Source organism: Haliaeetus albicilla, chromosome 11 (assembly GCF_947461875.1).
Source record: "Haliaeetus albicilla chromosome 11, bHalAlb1.1, whole genome shotgun sequence".
Taxonomy (NCBI): Eukaryota; Metazoa; Chordata; class Aves; order Accipitriformes; family Accipitridae; genus Haliaeetus; species Haliaeetus albicilla.
In genome coordinates this window covers 22,963,634-22,981,760 of record NC_091493.1, presented here as the reverse complement: position 1 = coordinate 22,981,760, position 18,127 = coordinate 22,963,634, and the positions used below count along the sequence as shown (strand labels likewise).

Below are 18,127 nucleotides of genomic sequence, written 5' to 3'. Positions count from 1 at the left end.
CTTCGTAACATGGCTTAAGTCAGGAAGATCTGATCCTCCACATAATGTTCTGTCAAACCTTGCATGTTTTCAATACTCTGAAGTTAAATCTTTTTTTATTTTGAAGCTCTTCATATGTTTGGCGTTTTGGAATAAGTATTTTATTAAAGAAAAAGCAATGACTGTACTTGAAAAGGGTGCTGAAATACTGAGTGATGAGAGCTAAGGCCAAAAAAAACCTCAAAATATCAAACAAAATAGCCCTTTGGTATTCATGCAGTAATTAAAAATTGCCTCCTCTTGATGTTTTGTCTTTCATTCGTTCCTTAGAGATGTCTATATTATTGCTTAAAAAAATGTGTCTGTTCTTATTCTCCTTGTTTTGTTAACGCTGAGAATTTTTGTAGGAGGATGGAAGGTTTGAAGGCCCAACCTTGGCTCAGGCTGTTGAACTGTTCGGAGGCAGACGATGGAGTGCAAGAAACACAAGCACAGGAACTCTCACCAAAAGCACCGAGAAACCTAGTGTACAGAGAAACAACACTCTGGGAATAAGCGCAGCTAAGAAAAAGAAGAAAGTACTCATGAGGGTAGACTGTTTTGTTATTCATGTATTTTGTTGCTTATCTGGCCGACTTGTTTCCTTTCTACAGTTACTGTGTAGGTAACTGTATTCTGAACCAGAGAAAAGAAATTAGATGATAATTTTAAAACGTTTATTGCAGTATCAGGTTTTGGGCTTACTGTTTTCCAATAATTTGGGGTTTTTTTCTCATGCTTGAACCATTCTCAGGACATGTGGGCACTGGGGCTAACAGAAGGGGACAGAATCTTGTTGAGATCTTTAGGTGCTACCTCAGGATAAAGGTAAAACATTGGTGGTAATAAAAATATTAATGTGCAAAGTGACGTTTGGAAACTGGTGTCAGTTTCTTTCTCCTTTTTGTTTTCATGTTCCCAAAAACATCACCACAGTTATTCTGCCTCATGTTAGCACGCAGTTTTATCTTATGTAGGTGACAGGAACACAGGACTTTGTCTGGCAGTCTCCACTCTTTTCCTGGACTCAACCACTTTCACCAATAGCCAGGAGAGACAAAAATGGAGGGGCTAGTAGCTCTACGCTATCCATGTGTTCTAGCGGGCAGGTGGGGGAGATCCTCAAGTGACAAGATCCATCCTCTTTAGGGCTCCTGTGCACCAGTGGAATAGTGTAAAACCAGCTGTACCACTTTAGACAGGCGCAATCATTGTCATCTTCTGTGTGATGTCAAACTGAGGTAACACCTAATGGTCCCACACTTCACTACATATCCTGTTTAAGTTGTCTCTTCTGCTGGTATCAGCCTTACAGGAGCCTGTTTCATAAAGAATAGCTGATTTATCTCATGGTTTCTTACAGATTGCACTGGTAAAGAATGGGAATAGTAGTGTTTTGGGATGTTTATTATGGTGCTCATTATTTCTAGGGTGAAAGTGGAGAGGCCACTGATGATGAAATGGCAACTCGGAAGGCCAAAAGCTGTAAAGAATATCGTAATAGAAGTGGTTCGGATCCTCAAGATATTGATGAACAAGAAGAACCAGGTAGATATATCGCTTCAGTACTTAAAAGTTCCTCAGGGTTTTGCTCAAAGTCTTTTTATGTAGACATTTTTTTAATGGTGTTAAAAATACATTTATGATATAAAACTACTTTTGCAGTTGAAACTCCAAACGCTATAAATTTTTAAATTAATTTCTGTAGTTGTTCGTGATTGTTCTTTCATTTAGTTTCAGTAGAACTTCCTTTCCATTCAGATGAAATGGGTATGTAAGTGTTGTTCAGAATGTATCTTTTTGACTGTCTTGGGACAAACCTAGAATCCCTTTAGTGTCTTACTATGTGTTAATGAATTGTGATATAAATCTCCTGGACAAAAGCATTTTTATTGGGCCAGATGTTGTAATTGTGCTGCAAACTTCTGTTTTCTCCATAGATCACAATATTATTATTAATGCTTCTCCATCTAACAACCTGCCATCAAGAAGAGCTCACTCTCTGACAGCATCTGGATCTCCTAATTTGGGAGCTACAACATCTTCACCAGCAAGACCGGTCTCCTCTCCCGTAATGTCTTCAAGCAAGAGTCAGTCTAGGTAAGGACAAAATCAATGCTTTGATTTAAAAAGAAAAAAGTTACTGTTACTTAATTATCATCAAATGTGGTTTTCATGCCAAACTGATGAAAACTGACAAAAACAATGTTAGAAATGTCATTAGCCTTTTGATAGACATCTAAAACATTGTAGAACAGCTTAGGACACTTAAGCTGAAATACCATGAATCTGAGGATGGCTTTGTACCAAGTCCCTGAGCAGCGTGCTTCAGTTTATGTGTGTTACAGAAGCAGATTGGAATGCTGTTCCAAAACTACACAAATATGGAGTTTAACTCTTTCTCCAGATCTTCCTCAAAACATAGTTACAGATGTCTTCTGTATAATGAAAATCAACAGAAATGTTATAGATGTGTGAACTGAAGTTCTGAGGTTTCTCAGCACAAGTAATTTCTACCTGGGGGAGTATTAACTTTTGCTGACATTCCTGGTGATGATTGTAGTACTGTCTTGGGGAACTGGAGGAAAAGATTTGAAATCTTTCTCTCGCAGGCCTCTCCTCCTTGAACATTCATCCTTTTTGTGTCACTTAGGCAGTGCAAAAGGTTATGCTGTGGTTGTGCAGTGACATGGTGCACTATTGTATTAATTCCATAAACAGTGATAGTAGTGGTGTTAGTAGTTGTAGTAATAATAATAATATAACAGTGCTAATATGTTGGGGTTGTGGGTGGTACTTTATGACATACAAGAAGACAGTCTCAACAGAGGCCTTCCAATGCCTTTTAGCAGAATGAATACTGAGGTATAGTTATGAGTATGAATCTTAGGGTTTCCAGGAGAGCAATGGTAAACAATGGAAGAGATAACTGCTGCTGGTAGAACATTATTTTTGAAGAGACATGTCTTATGTAATGGTTTATGTTGTGTATTTCTTAGGGGTTTTTTTACACTTAAACCGACTGGGTTTGGAAATAGGTGCGAGTAGTAGGGCCACCTGTGGACATCTGTGGTTGGCCGCTTCTCCTTTTAAAACTGCTGTCTGAGGCTCTTACTATGTTCTTTACTTTTTGTTCTTCACTGTCATTCACCACCATGGGATGAACATGCCAGACTAGGATTTACCTCTGTAAGACATTTCTCATATTTTTTTAAGGATTGGAACAGCTTTCTCTTACATTACACTGAAGAAATACTGCTTTACTACCTCTGGAAAATGCTTCTCTGTTTTGCAAATCTGCTTTTTGTTTTTATGCCAAAATAATTCTTGTTCTCTAAATGAGATTAAAAGGCTCAACAGAGAATTCACATTCCTGGGGGAAGGACAGCTAATGTTCCTTTAAATCCTCTCAGTCCTCGGTTTCTGTACAGATCCCTGTGCAGCTTAGCACTGTGGGCCTCCCTGAGTTATGACAGGTTTTCCCTGGCAAAGTTGTCTGGAAACCCCACAGCATCGCTTGGTAGAGCTCTCCCCAACTTGATAGGACCCTTCTTGCTAGAATTTGCTCAGGATACAGCTGTATGCCTGTTTCATCTGTCCCGAGGAAATCTTCATCAGAACAGAATTACATGTTTTATCCATTACCTTGACCCAGTTGTCATGAGCCATTAAGAGACTTGGAGCAGTGGAGAGAGTTTTATTCTTGGTATTTACCCTTTGGACCCTTGATAGGTCTGAATTATGCTTGCCAGTTTTCGTGTGTGTGGACACTTCACATGTGCTAAAAGAAAGAAATCCCTATAGTGCCTCAACTGTGATCAGTAAGTCTGAGCTATCAAATAGTTGGCTCTCTACTTTGCTGCAAAGTCCTGTGATCATCCACCCTATATGTGTATTAATTCACTCTTGGAATCTCTTCTAGAGTAAACCAGCTGGTTGCCTCCAAGATGGAATGTAGGTACAGTTCTGGGAATATTTGCTCCAGAGAGATCTCTAATTAGATAGTATGGATGGAGAGCTTACTCAGTCTCAAACCATCTACAATATACTGTCTTGTGGGACACACTCCCTGCAAGGATTGTACCTTCAGGCAATCCACCCACAGTCGTGGTATGTCCTATTGCTTTGCGTTACATTAACTAAACGGTGGTCTGTCAGGCAATAACATATGCCACAGCTTATTTCGGCCACTTCAGATAGAACCCGTATTAAAAATGAAAATGATGTCTTAGAGACAGGCAAGCACCATGGGGGACCAAACCAGACCTGAGCCAATTGCTGGGCAGTGCAGAGCAACGTGAACTTGAGCCTCAGAAAAAGTGGCAGGATGGATGCCTTTAGCAGTGTAGGTATAACTGATGGAGGAGCGGACTGGGGCAGTGGTCCACAAGCTGTGGTATGTATAGACTGTGAGCAGCGTGATATTCTTCCTGGAAGCTGCCGCTCTTAACAGCGGTGATACACAAGCAAAGTAAGTTTGGGAAGCCACACAGGCTGAACACAGACATCTTTTGTTTCCTTTTGCTCCATTTTTATTGTTAATTCTGCAGTCTTATAAAAATCAAGTTATATTCTTAGTTATATCCAACCAGTTTTGTCAGTAGCATAAGATAAAGTCAAGTATCCATTTTCCAAAGTAACAGAAAGTTGGAATGACCTAGATAATGAAATAACCTAGGAAATACAGGATCCACTGGGAGTGCTTGTACGCATTTGTATGGCTCTGCACAGATTAGAGCCAAGAGTTTATTAATTCAGATTAGCGTCTGGATTTAGACTGAAACACTGACGAGGCTTCATAGTTGGGGGCAGTGTTGGACACATGCTGGTTGTGCACATTCGGTGAGTGCATGATCCCTCACAGAACCCAGAGTTTAGGAGAGCAGGGAGCAGAGGGTCCCAACCAGCTGTGCAGAAGCCTTTGCAGTACAGAAAGCTGAGCTGGTGACAAATGATTGTTAGCTGCAGTGTAGCAGCTAGGAGCAGGAGAGCAAGAGAGATTTCTAATTCTTCTTCTCCTGCCATATAATTTGTGCATTAACTTCATCTGACCAGTAAATTAGATCAACATCTCAATCAGGAGAGAAGTGCTAAATGAAATAAAATTTCTTAAAGTGAAAAAAAAAATCTAAATATAACGATAGCAATTTTAAAAGAGGAGGACCTGGCTATCTTTGTTGTACATTTTAAATAATAGTAATTCTTATAGGTAGAGAATGAAAATCGGTATTTTCACATATATAACTCACAACCTTGATATTCCTGACCTCCTTATAAATAATTTACGTTGAGAATAAATCCTTGTACAATCCAGATATCCAGATGATTTCCAAACACGGGTAGCCTGCAGCTGTCTTCTGTCATTCTTTCAAAGCAGATGTGCATCCAGCAAATTCCCAAGTTCTTTGGAAATCTAGTGCTGCCTGTAAGGTGGAGGAAGCAGGGGAATGGATGGTAACGCCACTGGGAAACAGATAACAGGATATGGAAAATTAGAGATGGGGGCTTTTTTGCAGAGAGAGAGTAAAAGTAGCTGTATACAGGTATAATCTAGACTGCTACTAATTACAGTTTTGGTTGTTGGTGGTAGGGGGGTTTCTTGGGGTTTTTAGTGCCTTTTTTTTAACAACCTGTATTTATTACCTGTGGAGTGATTATGGATGATACTCTTTAGTGATCAGATCTAGTGAAATGCTGAGCGTTATCATCTGCTGTTGGTCTTCCGTTTGGTGCTCTACAGTTCAGTCTGTTTTCTGGAGTCAAGAGACTTTCCTCATCATTGTTTATTTTTCTTGTCTGATAAAAATGTTAAGAATGATTTTAGCCAAAAAGTGATATGCAGTATGTTAGTACTTGCCGTAGTGATGTCAAACAAGTTGAACATTATCAACTAAAGTAGGTGGTATTTTTTAATACTTTTAAATCACTTTCTGTTTTCAATTGCATGCATCCATCCCAGGCCAGGAGACATTTGGGGAATCTGATCTAGCATATTTACGTAAAAAGTCGCCTGCTTGCAGCAGGTGACTGGAAATGTCTTTAGGAACAGTAGGCAACAAGCTGGTCCTGTTTTTCCATCACAGCTGTTGGAGCTACTTGTACTGAACCTGATGGCAGAATTCATAGATTAATGGATTTGTAGATTTGAATGTTACAGAGCAATGAAGTCTGACACACAGTCACCTAGTCTGATATTTTGAAACAAATATTGTAACTTCTGGAGTTAGTTATGGTTTAAACTAGACAGTTATTGGTATTTGTGCTGGCTGCTTAGATCCCTGTGTTTTCAGGATGCTGGTGCTGGTGGATCCCATTCCCGCAGTGTGTGTTCATTGGTGTTTAGGCCCAGGAGGGGGCTCAAGAGCTCAGCCCATCATTGCAAATTAGTACATAAAATTCACGAAGGACTTGTTCATAGTGCTCAAGAGATAGTTCAAGTAGGTGCCTAACTACCCTTACTAGTGTAAATCCTGTAGTAGCCTAAAGATTTTGGGATGTGCCTTTTGGAAATTTACTGGTTCTGCTTCAAAAACTTTGTTCAGCTGCACAACTTAGGTTAACAATTGCAGTTATAATGAAATTGGCTGGGCTTGGTATTACTCAAGTCAACTAAAATAATTAGCACCAAACAGCTAGTTGTTTCAGTGATCATTTTCTGCCTTTGATCTCAAGAAATTGCAGTCTACTTTACTTCCTTCAGCCCACAATGCTGAAAGAAGGAAATAATTAGAATGTTGTTTCTAGAAGGAAATGGCCTCCAAGCCTAAAAGAAGAGGACTGTAGCTTGACCTGTCTTTGAGGTATCTGATGATAATCCCAGTTGTTCTTGGGAAGTATCTGGGAAACCCATAGGCTGGGAAACAATGAGGGTTGAGTGCCAGGAAAGCAGAAGGGTTATACTTCTTAAAATCTGCACCTTTAATGCTCCCAGATATAAGAAACCCCAGGTTCATAAGGAAAATATTTGTTTTTCTTGCATATCCAGTCACAGTATTACTATTTTATTTTGACAGTGCAGAGCTTTAAGGAATTCTACATCCATTTCCCTTAGCAAATCTTCAACGAACCTCATAAACAACCTGTGCTTACAAGAATGCTAGCATTGTTTTCTTTAAAGGGAAAATGAGTATGCTTTCATTTGTGCCATTTGCGTCAGGCCCTTTTGCACATGGAAGAGTTTTAAATAGCATGCATATACATTATTAATTCTGGCAAAGTCTGTAGTTGTCTTGAGGGCAAAGAATATCTACTATAAAACAAGAAGGTACAAACTGTTGTTATGCATCTTATAAGATACTGCTTTATTTGCTTCTTCCAGATATTGGTAATAAATGCATTAAGGAGAGCACAAATAAAGTGTTAATGCAGTAATGCGTAATATTTCACTAAGTAGAAATTTAACGTAACCAAACTAAGCAGTCTCTTTCTGATTTAGCACATGGAGCAGCAGTAGCTGGCATGGCCGCGTTAAAGGAGGAATGAAGGGGTTTCAGAACTTCATGGTGTCTGATAGTAACATGACTTTTGTGGAATTTGTAGAGCTCTTCAAATCTTTCAGGTAAAATATATTTTTATTCTGTACTGATCTCATTCATCCAAGTTTATAAAAGAGCAAAAACTGAACTTCTAAACTCTTTTCGCAGTGTCCGTAGCCGCAAGGATCTGAAAGACCTTTTTGATGTCTATGCTGTGCCTTGCAATCGATCTGGTTTAGAGCCTGCTCCACTTTACACTAATTTGAAGATTGATGAAAATAGCAGTGGATTCCAGCCTGATTTAGGTTTGTTAAAGAGGAAAATACAGCTGTTAGCCTGCTGAAGAGCTTCAGTTATTGGCCTTAAGAAAAAGTGTCTCAGACAGTCTCGTAAAGAACTATCAATTATAAATTTAAGTAGAGGATTGCTGCTGTACCTCCACTAATACCTAGTTAGCAGGATGTAAGACAGGTTCTTTGCTCGGAAATGATGGGGAGGAAAAGTATTGCTGCTTTACATTAGCCAGATATATTTGTAACCAATATAGCGGAGGCATAAAACTTGTTGCCAAATGGCTGGGCCCAACATAGGGATCTATATCTGGTTGCAGGAGCTCTGGAAGGGCTAAAACACCGAGCAAAGAAATGTAGGAAGGAGAAATGAGGAGGCTGTGCCCTGTGTCTCATTTGGTTGGGTTTTTCCTATCTGGTTTCCTAGTAGATCTGCTTTGTGTGGGACAAGGGGGAAGGAAACCTCTGTCCCCCTTTACATTCCCCAGTTACCATAATCTAAGTCTGGAGCTTTGTCCACATTTAAAGAAAACAGTCTTTCTGCCAAGCAGCCTGTGGGGAGGGTACAGTACAATTGGCATATGGGATTGGGAGAAGATAAATGATGATCACACAGGAAGGGTATGGGGTTGTACACAGCGAAGGAAGGGCTTTGAGGCTGTACGTGGTGGTGAGAGGAAGCAGGAGGGTTCTGGGTGACAGTGTGTGAGAGGGTGTGAATCCATGTTAAAGGTTCCAGGATTTTGTTTATAGTAATTGAACACTTACAGTCTACTCTCACTGTTTTGATACTTAATATATACATACTTTCATACTTCATGCTTAATACTCTTTCTTCTATTAGTGAATATAAACAAGATGGTTTTGTTCTAATTTACTATGTCAGTGCTAAAATATTCAGTCAGATATTCATGTGTATTATATATTACATTATATTATATACAGTATAGATAATACACATAATTATATAGCTTATTTCCTTATTTTTTCTTTTAAGATTTGTTGACGAGGAATGTTTCAGACCTTGGTTTGTTCATCAAGAGCAGGCAGCAACTATCAGACAACCAGAGGCAAATATCTGATGCTATTGCTGCTGCCAGTATTGTAACCAATGGTACTGGAGTTGAAAGCACATCGCTGGGAATATTTGGAGTGGGAATCCAGCAGCTAAACGACTTCCTAGTGAATTGCCAAGGAGAACACTGCACCTATGATGAAATCCTCAGTATTATCCAGGTCTGTAATACAAACATCTTGCAATTCCTTTTACTTGAGCTCTTGTTACTTCTGTTTTCCTCACTAGCATTGTCTGCCTTGTAGTTAGAATAGCATATCTATGTGGAAATCTGCTTTCACACTGATGTTATCACTACAGTATACTTGAATTTAAAATGTAATACTATCTTTATTCTGGGCTATAATATTGTGGAGATGTCCATTAAAAAAAATCATGCAGATAAACAGGTTTATTGGCTACGTGTGCTTATCTGGACAGGGATGTCACCACTTGGGAAAGCACTCATGACAGTGCATTGTTTTCTCCTTGTCTGTGACCACTTTTGATAGAGCTTAACCCTAATTTGGAACATAAAAACCACCATTTCCACATATTTTTATTTTATTACCAAAAAATATTATGCAAACATGGACATTTTATTCCTTATGTACAATGACTGAAGTGATTAGAAAGTATGTAGAAAATTTTGAATTCTTCCAAACATGCATAATATACTCCAAAATTAAGCCCCCACTTGGCAGTTAACAAAGGCTAAAAACTGTATGTTTCAACTATCAACATGTAATATAAAATTGCGAAGTTTAAAAGACAGAAATTCTAAAGAAACATCAAGTTAGCATACCACAAGTCTCTTTAATTCGAAATGGTGGTGTGTTGTGTTTAAGCACAATAGATAGGAGGATGCCTGATTATAGATCCTTTTTAATTTCATCTTAAGTGCTGAACAGGAGGTTGGATTAGATGACCTCCCAACATCCTTTCCAACCCGAATGATTCTATGATTTACAATTATGAATTTAGTATGCTTGTTTAGTGATTTGTAAAACAAGGATGGGCATACTGCGGGCACCTAATTACTTTATCCACAGACAGACTGGTTTTACATACTAACTGGTTAGTTCAGTGAGCAGGCTACACTTTGAAAGTATGAAAAAGCTGTAATTCTAAGAATTATTATTACATATCACTTAAATTTCTTCATCTTTATAGAAATTTGAACCCAGTGTGAACATGTGCCAGCAGGGGCTACTATCTTTTGAAGGATTTGCAAGGTAATTATTTATGTGTTAATTTTTATTTTTATATATATATATATATATAGTGTATTGATGTTTGTATGACAGTCACAAAATCCTCAGCACAGCATAAAATTTCCTCACATCTTCTCACCTTTAGATTTTTGATGGATAAAGACAACTTTGCCTCCAAAAACGATGAGTCACAAGAGATTGCTGAGGACTTGCACTTTCCACTGTCATATTACTACATAGAATCTTCACACAATACTTACCTTACTGGCCATCAGCTTAAAGGGGAGTCATCGGTAGAGCTCTACAGCCAGGTATGGAGGATTGGACCATTGTGTAGTTTTCAGCATGAACTTCTTTGTTTAACTGGCAAGTCTCAGAAACGTGACCTTTTTGCTTTGAAAAATCTAAATGTCCTAAACCTCTGCTTGCAAAACGTTGGAAAACATGATGTGTGGGAAAGCTGCCTGTAAGCACAGTTATGCTCAAGATGCCTTTTCTAAGGCAAAAAAATAGGTTTAGTTTGAGATTCATAGCATTTAGACATCAGTCGGTCTGACCCAAACTACTAAAATTAGACTTTCCCACAGGAAAGACTGATCTAATATTTTAGTTCATTCAGATGTCAAAAACACTACTCAAATACTGTACGTTGCATTGCAAGGACAAATTTCAAATAGAACTATAACTTCTAAAAACATTACTTCTAGGAAGATTCTACAGTTTTTTAGACTTTATGCCTGATGGGTAGTGGACAGGAAGAGAACGATTTCTCCCTAGGGCTCTTGGTTCTGTGTGTGTTTGTGTGTATATATGTATTTGTGTGTCTGTGTATTTACCAAATGCTAGAGAATGCAGCAAACTTCCTGTGAGTAGTGTTTTCGTTACTCTAAATGTTAATGACTCACCATTGAGAAGGGCTCATGTGGCATCCCATGTGCTGCTTTGCTTGGAGTTATAAGACAGAGGGTGAGGCTGTCTTAGGAAAGCCCAAATAACAAGATTGCATTGAAGAATGCAATTTCAAAGGAGGTTCCTGTGGTAGCACTGCAGCGGTATGCGAGTATTGTGTTGGTAATAGATGGGAAGTGAGAGAGAGCTCAGCTGGCTCCAAAATTTGAATGATGCAGAAGAGTTTCTTCCTGTCCCTCAAGTAGTTGTTGCCAAAGAGAAGGGGCACTTTGTTCTGGCTCAGTGTGTCTGCCTCTCACAGAAGTGGTGGTGTGCCAGCTATGGACACAACTGCCTGAAATCTAATTATTCAGATTTCGAATAGAAGAGGTAATTTTTAGTTTGTTCATGAATGTTTTTGCTGGAAATGGTTTTGATTGTCAAGATCTTTGTTTTCAGTAAAATGCTAAATTGTAATACAGATAACTCTTTCAATGATAGGCATGCTAAATATTGATAGCAATAATAAGTTGAGCTGCCAACAGATGAGTTAGCTTATCTTTCCCTCCATCCTTCCTCTTTGCTTTCTTCAGTAGTTTTCTAGCAAGCAGGGCTTTCTGAAATAAACAAATGAATAAATAAAAATTGGATGGATGGGTGGGTGGATGGATGGACGGATGGCTGTAAATGAGCTTAATATCAGATGGCCTGGCACATTTCCATTCTAACTATCCTCATGGAATTTGTTCATAAGACATTATCTTCAGACCACCTTCTATTTAAAAAACTAACAACATCAACAAAAAGAACCAGCAAACAAACTGCAGATGCCGTGCCCATAAGCTGTCGTGGTAGCAACCTGGAATAAATTGCTATGTTGCTTTATAACTGCTTTTGCAGATAGATACATGGAAATGTTTCTCTCCCTCAGAACATTAAGCTATACATCAAGAACCACTTTCTGCAAACAGATTCCATGTGTCCTGTAAGATACCATGAATTTCAAAGCTTTATGGTACTTCTCCTAAGAACATAAATGCTTTCTTAATTTTCCCACTCTTTCTCAACTTAGGGAATGCAGTTAGCGGGGGACTGTAGCTTCTGAGGGCTATGTTTACTCCACAGAGATTGCTCTTTCCAGCACTGTTGCTGAATCACTGGGCTTTCATTTAGCTCTGCAATGTCTGTCTTCTGCTTTGATGGCATGAAACTATGGCTTATATGTGCTTACACTGTTCAATTGCATTCTAGGTTCTTTTACAAGGCTGCAGAAGTGTAGAATTAGACTGCTGGGATGGCGATGATGGGATGCCTATCATTTATCATGGGCACACTCTTACTACTAAGATCTCTTTTAAGGTATGCTGCTAATTGCACAGAGAAACAAAAAATGAGAAGAAAATCAGTAACTTTTAATGAAGGAAAAAATTTGCCTACTAGAAAAGTACAAATCCTAATGGGCTAAATCCTAATAGAATATGGAGTACGTCAGACATGAACTCCTCAATTGTAAACATTATGCTTTTCAAATTAGTTTTTGTAGCATATGTACTGTAATTTTCTGTCTTTTTATTGTCAACATAACTAACATAAGTAGCTGTTACCGATTCTGTTGTAACAAGATGGTAGGTTGATCTGTAGGAGCTTGTTTTGAAAGCAAATTGTGGATTCTTTCTTCTTAGAGGGGAAAACAGATGCCTTCCTTTCTCCCCTTTCAACTAACAGTAAGTTAACTGAATGCTGCAAAATAATCACATGTTCTTTCAATGACTTTCCTTTCTCACAGGAGGTAGTTGAAGCTATTGATCGCAATGCATTTATCACCTCTGACATGCCAATTATCATATCAATAGAAAACCACTGTTCATTGCCTCAGCAACGCAAGATGGCTGAAATTTTCAAGGTAGGCCATAAATTGTGGTAAATTATTCTAAGCACACGCCTTGGGATTTTTCAGTATTGTATCACATGTTCTTGATATTGCAGAATGTATTTGGAGATAAGCTGGTAACAAAGTTTTTATTTGAGAGTGACTTTTCTGATGATCCCATGCTTCCTTCACCTGGCCAACTGAAAAGAAAAATCCTGCTTAAAAACAAGAAGCTTAAAGCCCATCAAACACCAGTGGATATATTGAAACAAAAGGTAAAGTCCTTCCCTAATAGCAAGCAGTGAGACCTAACTTTTGTTAGAAATAATTCATTTACGTTTGAAGTTTTTGCCATTCCAATATGTACAGCAGAATAATCTAATGCGTATTCATGCTTGGAAGACTCACAGTGGATTGCAACACTTTCAAATAAGTAGACAAGACATATAGTAAAGTATAGGTACAGTGTAGCAAAATTTTACTGTATTTTAGTTTTATAATACTTTGTAATATTATGATTAGCACCACATGCCCTATGTGATAAACATAAACAAAGTTACACTCAGAGGCTATGACATTTGCTATTCATGTTTGTTGAGAAATAGTGATATGCATTGAGTATGTGTGTATATATACAGTATGTAGTAATTTCTAGCAGAATTCTGCTTTGTTTCTTTTTTTCATATTCAAGCCAGGCAAATTCTCTCTTTCCTACTCCCTTTTTGGGGGGACTGTGCTATTCAAGTAGTGCTTATACCTATATGGGGATTTTTTTGGTTTCTAAAAATTAGGGCGGCATCTCTGGTAGCCTCAATTTAACAACGTCTGTGGTTAGTCAGCTATTAGATTGAATCCTTGAAAACTAATTGCTTTTACCCAAAATGTAAACACAATTGAATTAGAATTGAATTCTTGTATCAGAGTAAGTAAATCACACTAATTGTACCACTATATGGACATTCTCCGTCTTTAAAAAAAGTTTTGAACGGCTTCCAAAACAGCATACCTCAGACTGGAAAAAGGCAGTCTTGCTCTGAATAATGTGCAAAGTGGACAGTTTTCCATAATCAATTAGGTTTCATATCTTATTGGGTGTTTTTTCTATCAATACATGTTTTCTTTATATTCAAACCCTTAAAATGGTATTTTAGTTTGATCTTAACAATCTTACTTATTTCTCATTATATATATTCAGTGCTTTCATATAAATAAAAATAAGATGCAAACAGTCATGAAAACTCTTTTGCTTTTTAAAAGTACTTACCAATAATGTAATAAGTGGTTCTGTTGCTGTAGGCTCACCAGCTGGCACATATGCAAGCACAGGCTAGCAATGGTGCTAGCAACCCCACACCTACCAATGAAGAGGAAGATGATGAAGAGGATGAATATGACTATGACTATGAATCTCTCTCTGATGGTAACAATATATGTTTATTTATTTATTACAGTGCTGTTGTTAAAACTGTAGCAATAAGGCATGTAAATATTCTAGTTCAGGAATGATGTAGGTAAGTTGATCTTACCTTGTGAGACGAAGATGTACTAAATGTCCTTGGTGGCCCTTTGGTGCAATAGTCTATAATACTGTGAAAATAATTTGACTGTGTAGAGTACTTGAGTGTGACTTTAACTCTAACCATTAGATGTTTTAACTGTGCAGCGTATGCTAAATTGTAGTCTTTATAAATTGTGTTTTATATTAGTTATATTATGCAAAAATGATTGTGTTCATAGTGTACTCTGTCTACATTCACCTGTATTGTCTTTCATAAGGAGTTTAAACACCTGAAAGCTCAAGGTTCACAACAGGCTTAGCCCTTGCATCTGTATGACTGCCATTAAATTGACCTAAGATGCAGATTCTCCAAAGTCTTCCGTGGTTACTGTCTGATCCTGAAGTAGTTGTTTTAGTTACCCTTTCAGCATCAACTGTTCACTTCATGCGTAAAGGTAGAGAAGCCCCTGAGTCCTTGGCTTGTTCAATAAAGATGGCTTTATTAAAGCTTCAGCTGATGAGTCAAAAAATGGCAAGGCACGCCTTACTGACTTGCCTTCTGAGTTCATGTGCTGTCTACGCTTCAGCTGTCCTAGCCTTCAGGAAATGGCAGGTTAGCATAAATGCACCTTTAGGAGCAGTTTATAGATTGGATATAATGATTGGCATGCCAGAGGTGATAAAAAATACTGCAGTTAGTAACTTCCACTACTTCCTTAGCTCTCCGGTTCGGTCAGACACATTTGATTCAACTACAGATGAAGGACAGAATGTGCCAAACTGAGGCAGCTGAGCTGAAGTCATGCATCTTTTTTTTGCTTCTCTTGCTCTGGGGCTGGCAGATTCTGGTAGACTAAACAGCTGAAGTCAGAAACATTTAATCCTCTAAAGTTTTGTGAAAGGACATTTGTCAAAACTCCCATGCACAGATTGAACAAGCTGGATGCATCTACATGGGTTACTTGTTGTTTTTAGTCGGTAATTTTCAGAGAATATGTCAAAGTAGATCACAGTGCATTTACCCAAGGAGACAGCAGTGATGGTACAAGTGATACCAAGCTCTTTGGGTAGTTAAATGCTGCACCACTGTTAAACTCCATAGATGGGTCACAAAACTGACCAAGGGGACAAAAAAGTTACAGATTTGCTTCAGTGTAGATAAACATAAGGTAATACATTTGGGGAAAAAAACTTAAACCTTGCTTGTATGATTCTAAGCTCAACAATGACAGTATCAATTTGGGAGATCATGGAATTATTGAAAGTTCTCTGAAATCCTCAGCTTTGTGTGCAGTGACAGCCAAAAGATGGGGATCATCAGGAACAGTACTGAAAACAAAACATCTTTTTGCTTCTGTATAAAACCTTGATGTGCCACAACTTGAGTTCTGTGTCCGGTTCTTGCCTCCAGATCTCAAGAAGGATATGGTTGAGTTAAGGAAGTTAGAAGGGCAACCAAAAAAGTAAAGGGAATATGGTGGTGGCCTTGCACGAGTCTGAAAAAGCTGGAATTCTCCAGCTGGGAGCGAAGAGGACTGAGGGGTGAATTTGAAGCATGTTTACTAAATCATGAAGTGGTGGATAAGGGGAGTACAGAACTGTTACTCATTAGATCTAGGAGATGCTTAGTAAAACAAGTGGAAGATCAGTCTAAAACAGGTGAAGTATTTCTTTGTGCAGCTGGTAGTAAACATCTGGAATTCACTGCCATGGGAAATTGCAGAGGCACTGTATCGGCAGATTGAAAAAAGGGTTGGATAAATTCATGGACAGGTTTATAAGCAAATGTTACAGGTAGAAATGGATGGTCCAACGTCCCTAATATTCAGCAATTGTGGATGTTAGGGTGGTATTAGGGAAGCGGACCATGACTAGTGGCTGGATGCTCTCTTTGAACAGCATCTGCTGTTGCCACTGTCAGAAAGAGAATGGTGAGCTAGATGGACCATTGGTCTGACGCAGTTGCACATGTTCTCCCAGGTAAACAGTAAAGTACTTCACTCATTGAACCTTCAAGTCTAATGGGTACCTGTTTAAGTTCTAGGTACCATGTTCAGAGAAGATGTAAGGCTTGAGCATGCCCTGCAGCACAGGATTTCTTTCCAGTTGGTCTCTTATTTAAGTTACTTGCTTCTGTGTTTAATGACTTAAAAAATAGTCACAAAATTAATGAATGCAGTTCAGGACCTGACACTGCTTGTGGGATAGCAGTATTATTTATGCTAATATGAAAATTTATGAGTTTGGTGCCAGTGTTGCCTTCAGTTGCATTTTGCTAGAAAGTTGGCCTAACTGGCTGCTTGGGAATACTCCTTGTGTGCGACAGGGTGGAGATAGTGTAGATGTAAATTGCTGTGAAAAACTTAGATCTCTGTTAACAGATTTGCCAGGAAAATATTGCGAGCTAACTGCAGTAAGTGATGTTTCAGCAATGTTCTAGTTAAGAGAAAGTTTGAGAAATCTGAAGCTAGCAAGAAACATTCACGTCTTCCAATATATGAAGGAATCTGCAGCATGGTTTACTGCTTTATTACAATTATTATTCTTTGGGATCTTTAATTACATTAATATTTTGGCAAAACTAATCTAAATAATGGTCTGAAAACTTTCTAAAAGATTTTCAGTTTTATTTTCCTTACTGATACATTAGGTTTGCGTAAGGCTAATAGTTTTACAACTTAATTTTCATTTCTCTGGCTGTAAATCTTAATTTCCTTTACTCTTATTCCCTCTCTGACTCCGTTTCCCTGTAGCTGATGTCCTTAATGCTTCTCCTGCTCCTAACAGCCAGGAAGGTAAAGGCCATTTGGTTGAGCATTTTAACTGCATGAAATCAGCACTGCATCTCCAGCCTGTTAAATGTGACAGTGTGAATATATGGTTTCTACTTCATATTAAAAATGCAATCAGATATTTTTATATGGCATTGTTAACTGGTCAGGAACTGTTAGAAGGCTGCATGTGTGGCACTGGTTATGCATAAAAAGAATATGGTCAAAGCATCAGGAATATCAGGAATGAAACAAAACCATTCCTTTTGTGACAGTTACAGTATTTTGGTCCAGAAAGACCAAATTACTAGGTGTGTTATTCTCTGATAAATATGCAGCTTTGAAGAGGAATTTCTGTAGATGTAAAAAATATTTGTTCATGGTGAACATAAGGAGAGGAAAGCCAAAACTCGCTGTACAAAGATGTGTACATGTTTGGTGTGGTTAATTGTGTTTGGACTTGAGCAATTCTTTGTTGTTCAGGAATATCAGTTGTTTTCAGATTGCAAGATTAATTCATTAGCTGATTTTGTTTTAAGCATCTTCTGAGCACAAAAGGATGGGCTTTAAAAGAAGTGCAACATATTAACCAAAGCCGAGCATTAAATTTTTGAAGTAGAAAGTTAGTACTAAAAAAGAATGCTTTGACCAGTAAATGCATTATTTTGGCATCTGGTTATTCAGATTCACAGCATTGTCCACAAATATTGTTAATTCAAATTAATTTTCCAGTTGAAATTGTTTGGCTTTATGTTTATTAAAATCCCATTAATTTTTAGATAACATTCTTGAAGACCGACCTGAGAATAAATTAACAAGTGATAAACTGCAGTTTGAATATAATGAAGAGACTGCCAAACGAATAAAGAAGGCTGATTGTTCTACTTACAATAATAAAGGAAAGGTAGTTCTGCTTTTTCCCGCTTTCTTCTCAGCCACACTTTGATATATAACTAGCCTCAAAAGAATTTGAGCAGTTTAGGTAACTGAGACATCAGATGGCAAATGTGCTTTAATGAAGACAAATAGTAGAAAGCATGGAAACACAC

At 38.1% G+C, this 18,127-nt stretch overlaps 1 protein-coding gene across 7 annotated transcripts in view; it reads left to right on the top strand.

The window, feature by feature from the left end:
- Positions 1-18,127, top strand: part of PLCE1 (phospholipase C epsilon 1) — a 167,047-nt gene that overhangs the window by 128,440 nt on the left and 20,480 nt on the right. For 5 of the 7 annotated variants that reach the window (XM_069796616.1, XM_069796615.1, XM_069796619.1 and 2 more), the window contains 14 exons: positions 387-569; positions 1,449-1,566; positions 1,959-2,118; positions 7,454-7,576; positions 7,662-7,798; positions 8,781-9,019; positions 10,011-10,072; positions 10,197-10,362; positions 12,191-12,298; positions 12,726-12,842; positions 12,926-13,084; positions 14,106-14,229; positions 17,061-17,102; positions 17,858-17,982. In XM_069796616.1, the coding sequence (XP_069652717.1) occupies positions 387-569; positions 1,449-1,566; positions 1,959-2,118; positions 7,454-7,576; positions 7,662-7,798; positions 8,781-9,019; positions 10,011-10,072; positions 10,197-10,362; positions 12,191-12,298; positions 12,726-12,842; positions 12,926-13,084; positions 14,106-14,229; positions 17,061-17,102; positions 17,858-17,982 (1,863 nt within the window). The remainder of the gene's footprint in view (positions 1-386; positions 570-1,448; positions 1,567-1,958; positions 2,119-7,453; positions 7,577-7,661; positions 7,799-8,780; positions 9,020-10,010; positions 10,073-10,196; positions 10,363-12,190; positions 12,299-12,725; positions 12,843-12,925; positions 13,085-14,105; positions 14,230-17,060; positions 17,103-17,857; positions 17,983-18,127) is intronic. The other 2 variants (XM_069796617.1, XM_069796620.1) reach the window with 1 other exon arrangement.